We start from the raw sequence: 5,437 nt of genomic DNA on the forward strand, positions 1-5,437 counted from the left end.
AGGCGAGGGAAATACTGATTATAGTACTACAATAATATATATTGATTCCACTTTAAAGTTTAAAATTATTCTTGCTGGTTTTTTTTTTCTCTTTTTTTGACTTTTAACTTATCATCTATCAGGAAGAATAAAAGGAATGTTTTGGTTACCCTCAGAGTTTGCAGAAAGTGAAACAAATCTTGAGGGTGTTTCAGGGCTATTTTAGACCAGGTGCTTTGTGCGGTAGAAAATGTTATTTTATGTGTATGTTTTAATGATATAGCCCCAAGTGCAGTTGAATTTATGAACCATAGTAGAAACTCCAATGCAATAACTGTTAGCTGGCCTACAGCTAGAAGTCTTCTGGACGGATACATTATTTCAATATCCAGTGGAATCTTAATGAGAGAGGAAACCCTGCCTTCCACAAAAAGGTATGAAAATCCTGAAAAGAAATTGTGTCAAGTTACATGGACCATGAGATTAACATTTTATATATATTTTCCAAATGCTATACTACTGGCTTAATATAAACAGAAATTAGAAAATTTGTAAGACAACTTTTTTGGCTACGATGTGATTAGAAAATGTCTGAGATACAGTGACAAATCTGTTTTGCAAATAATAATAAATTAATACAGGATATCTCATGCTTGTATGTATAATACACACTTTTTGACTTAAGTGAATTTCTCTGTGTAAGAGGCTATGATTTCTAATTAACTATTTATGCTTATGAAGCATAGCAGATTGTTTCTGTGATAGACAATAAAAACACCACAAGACTTATATGTAAAATTCTCTCTGTAGACAGGGTGAGAAGATAGGAGTTTTCCAAATGTTTCTGAGCTAAATGTTTTAATACATGATTTTTTTTTTTTAATGTGCAGGACATTCACATTTAATAGCCTTTCTTCAGGGACTGACTTTTTAATTAGTGTTATAACTACCAAGGGACTGAAAAGAAGCCATCCCACTGTCCTCATTGTTAGCACTTGTAAGTTTATTTTATATTTAATTGACTTTTCATGGGCAAAAAATAATGGAAATGGTTGTGTTTAAAGCCAATATCTAATTAAAAATGAATGAAAATGGAAGTGGTTTATGGCATGCTTGAAGAGAAGAGAACACGGCACTTAACTTGGAAAATGCCTGAGTTGTATTCCTGCCACTATCACTTATTAATTATGTGACCTTGGGCAAAACTATTAAGTTTTCACTTATAAAATGAGAATAATTATTCCTGCCTGGGTGCAAAATCTTATTGATAAAATCCAAACACAAAGCTCTCTCTGCAAGTGCAAAGTACTCTAAACCTCAAGATATTATTGTCATGAAATACTCAATATTTTTCTAATATTTTGAGTATTTAACATTTTATGAAAAACAAAACAAAACTTTTAATATGAAAAAATAAATGGCACTGTGTCTTTAATTGCATTTTGGGGTTCGGTTTGCCTCTTCTGACCTTATTAGCATCACTTGCATGTATGCCTGCCTTGAGCATGTGCAGTGTTCCAAAGATTCCTTTCACTTGTGTGGCCCCGGCACATGCACCTGTATTTAATAAAGTACCAGTGCTCTGTCAGTGTGAGAGGAGGCTTAACCTCAGAATCTGCGATATGGAGGAGGAGAAAGCACTGGAAAATGAGTGATAGTCAAATAAATTCCTGGAAAATACACTAAAACATTTGAGCACTTACAATACACCAACATGATGTTATTTGCTTAAGTCACCATACTGAATCTACCCAGGTAACCTCAAATGTAGGTTAAGGCTCAGAGATGTTCATTACTAAAGGTGAGATATTTAACCCAGTTATCTAACTCTAAAACTGATATGACATTGCTGCCTCTCATAAAGACCATCCTAAGAAACATCAGAAATAGATGAGAAACAGATGAGAAATGGCTTAATTTTTTTTTTTTTTTACTTTATTTAAAAATTTTATATCAGTGAAAGTTTCCTTGCTGCTTTGACTTGGGCTGTGCCATTATCATGGTCACCATCACCATCATTGTTGTCATCATCAAATTGAGTGCTTGTTGTTTATCAGGTACTTTGTTAGGTATGCTTTATATCCCTTAATTCTGAGTGACTACTTTTATTCTGTCAATCATAATGTGATGCATATGTTTGTATTTTTTATAAATGAGGAAACAGGCTAAGAGAATTTCAGTAGAAATTATATCTTATACAAGATGACAGAGATTTGAACCTGTGTTTCCTTGAGATGAAATCCTGTCCTTTGTAACCACTGTGCTTCAGTAGAAAGGCCACTATGTCATCTGCAGGACTCTTGTATTTCTTGGCTCTGTGACTTTGTACAAATTCTGATTCTGTTTGGACCTCAAGATCTTCATTTCTACTCTGGGTTTAATAATACCTTCATATTTCATGATGTTGCTTTGGCTGTGTTTTCTAAGACAAGGCTGGTGACTTAGTAATTTTCCCCATCTCTCTGACTTTACTATTTGACTTTTGTCTTTTACTGTATATTAATAATTTTTTATCTTTCTGTACCTGCCTTTTTTATAAGCCACCTCAACTCCATTTGGAAGTAGATGGAATAGTAATAAGTGTATAAAATAAAGCTAAAATATATTATGGGAATTTGGAAGCATAATAAATTAATTCCAGTTAGAAGGGAATATGCATTACAGAAAAACAGAATAAAAAAGGATAGTGAATCAGTGACTCAGATTTAAGTGTACCATTGAGCTGAATTGTAATAAACTTAAATCAATATGTAAGTAGGGACAAATAAAATCTCATGCAACATTTGAATTTTAGAGATGAAATTATTCCAAAAAATATTAATATTTCTCTCAGTTAAAAAAAGCAATGAACATGACAATATTTAATAGGAATTAGAAATAGAGTCATGTTACCAATTTGAAGAATAAGCTTCAAGAACCTTCTCAGTTATAATGTTTAAAGGGAAAAGGAGTTTGTGAACTTAAGGCAGGGGTGATAGATAGATCTCCTACTCTATGCAGTGCATAAAATTGTAAGTTAAAAATCCCAATTTGAATTAAGTTCATACTGAATTTTGCTATGAGAAAAAAGAAATGTTAAAATCCACGTTTTACATAATTTTATTGTGGGAAGAGGCTTTCTAGAACATTGTTTTTTTCCCTTCCGTTGCAGAGTTGGGGAGACAGATTCAGGATAGATTGCTTGCACAAGATCACACGGTACTAAAACAGACTGGAAAAACCCCTGTATTCAAGTCTCTTCCATAGTGTGACAGTCAAGGTTATTTTGCGTATTCGTTTGTTTTAAGATATCATTCCAGTGCTTAGTGTCTCTCTCTGTGTATCCTAGGACTCTTCCATAGTGTGACAGTCAAGGTTTTGTTGTTTTGTTTTGTTTTTTAAAGATCATTTCAGTATTTTATTCTCTGTCTCCCTCTGCTCCCTACCTACCCCCTCTCCTCTCTCTCTCTCAAATAAAATAAAAGGGGGGTGGCACCTAGGTGTTGAGGATCCAACTCTTAATTTTGGCTCAGGTCATGATCCCAGGGTTGTAGGATCAAGCCCTGCTTTGGGCTCCACCTGAGTGTGGAGCATGCTTCAGATTCTCTCTCTCTCCCCTGCCCCTCTCCTCTGCTTGCACGCTCTCTCTCTCACTCTAAAATCGTATTTAAAATATTAGGGACTCCTGGGTGGCTCAGTTGGTTAAGCGTCCAACTTCGACTCAGGTCAGGATCTCACGTTTTGTGGGTTCAAGCCCCACATTGGGCTCTGTGCTGACAGATCAGAGCTTGGAGCCTGCTTCAGATTTTGTATTCCCTCTCTCTCTGCCCCTCCCTCCCCCACCCCCTCTCAAAAATAAACTTTAAAAAAAGTTAAAATTTTTTTTAATTAAAAAAAAATGATACAATTCCAGTGTCTTGTTTCATTGCCCTAGATCCAGACCCACCATCTGATTTGCTGATTTTGGGGCAGGAAGAGAACACAATATATTTGTCTTGGAAACTTCCACAAGGAGGCTTTGAAAAGTTTCAGGTAAAGAACAGTGCTGCTATCATACAACCTTGATGTTTAGTAGGGTCTTTATTTCACTCTGTTTTTGTTCTTTCTTTTACATTAATGGTTTTAAAAACTATTCTATTTTTCATGCAAGATTTTCCTCCAAAGTAATCTTTTCTATTTACTGCTTTAAAAGTACAAGGTTATCATGGGAAGTGGTCAAATATGAATCAAAGTTGATACTTTAAAAGAGTTTGGTTTTCAGAGATGAAAGGACAGTGAATGAAGGAACAGTGGTGCTGGAGGGTAAAGCTTCTGTGACAGCACTGGCCACAACAAAGATCTGAGCTGTTTAAACTGGGTGATGTGCTATGGGCTCCCTTTCAACCTTATCCTAGAGATTTAGTTGAGTGGAGACTTCTAGCCGAGGGAGTAGGAGAGTTAAGATATACGGAGCAGCCACTTTTCAACTGGGTCTGTTATTATTTGTACTAAATATGTATGTTTTGCTTGTGTTTTGTTGCTAACAATGTAACTTGGCATCACATGGGGAAATGTATTCACCCTGCATCCTACATTGTACGGTTTGCCAAGTCAACTTCCAGGGACAGTACTGTTGCTTTGCATTCTATGGGGCCAACAACTTTTCCATACTTTCTTAGTGGTAGGAAGTGGCAGTTTGAGTTACAAATAACAGAAAACAACCTGAAATAGTTTACGCAATAGAGACGAAAATGTATTAATACAAGAGAGCCTCATGGGGACCAAGGAAAGGGATATAACTGGGTGTTAGGAAGGCCTACAATCAGATATTTTAAGGCTGTGGAGAATCCAGGGATTATTTTCTTTTCTGTCAACTTCTGCTCATCTGCCTTATATCACTTTTTCTGATGACCGATTTTCTTTGCTAAGCAATCTGTGTGGTGAGTGAAAGAATGCTGTGTACACTTCCAAGTACAAATGGTGCATTATCAGCTACAGAGAGACAGACTCCCCTTAAATTCCCATGGGAAGGACTGTGATTATTCCAAATTGGATTAGATACCTCGTACGGTTCCAGTTAACTGTGCTTGTAGGTCCCAAATCATGTAAAAAAAATGGTGGCCACAGGTCTATGGGGGATAGGGGTTATAAAAAGAATCATTAGTATTTGGGCAGATACAACAAAAAATGTTTCCTGTAAGTAAAAAATAATATACTATAAAATGTGATAATTTCTCAACTCAGTGCAATCTAAAAGGAACCAGAGCAATAAAACTACTGGATACTTGATATGAACAGATCAGTACATCTGGGTTTTATGCTTGAGTATGAATTTTTTAACAATTAAGATCAATAAGGGAAAGAAAATAATAGTTACTATATGACAGACAATAAAAAGAAGCCACATTTATTTATAGTATCTGGGCTAAAGATAAAGAAGTAATGTTATAAATCTATCTTTAATTTTTTAAAAATGTTTATTTATTTTTGACAGAGAGAG

General features: G+C 35.2%; 1 protein-coding gene across 1 annotated transcript; it reads left to right on the forward strand.

Annotated features, from left to right (window-relative positions):
• Positions 1-279: 279 nt before the first annotated feature.
• Positions 280-4,037, forward strand: LOC125920436 (tenascin-like). Its single transcript, XM_049627627.1, has 3 exons — positions 280-413; positions 870-976; positions 3,893-4,037. Exons 1-3 carry the CDS (start codon positions 283-285, stop codon positions 4,021-4,023), a joined length of 369 nt encoding a protein of 122 aa, XP_049483584.1. The 5' UTR covers positions 280-282; the 3' UTR covers positions 4,024-4,037.
• The last annotated feature ends 1,400 nt before the right edge of the window (positions 4,038-5,437 follow it).

This window comes from Panthera uncia, chromosome B4 (genome assembly GCF_023721935.1).
Source record: "Panthera uncia isolate 11264 chromosome B4, Puncia_PCG_1.0, whole genome shotgun sequence".
Taxonomy (NCBI): domain Eukaryota; kingdom Metazoa; phylum Chordata; class Mammalia; order Carnivora; family Felidae; genus Panthera; species Panthera uncia.

Bases quoted from the DNA above. Each gene is read 5' to 3' on its own strand.
- LOC125920436 (XM_049627627.1), top strand. From the start codon at position 283: ATGAACCATAGTAGAAACTCCAATGCAATAACTGTTAGCTGGCCTACA. The intron at 414-869 runs GTATGAAAATCC...TTTAATGTGCAG, and splicing joins ACCCTGCCTTCCACAAAAAG to GACATTCACATTTAATAGCC. The intron at 977-3,892 runs GTAAGTTTATTT...TCATTGCCCTAG, and splicing joins TGTCCTCATTGTTAGCACTT to ATCCAGACCCACCATCTGAT.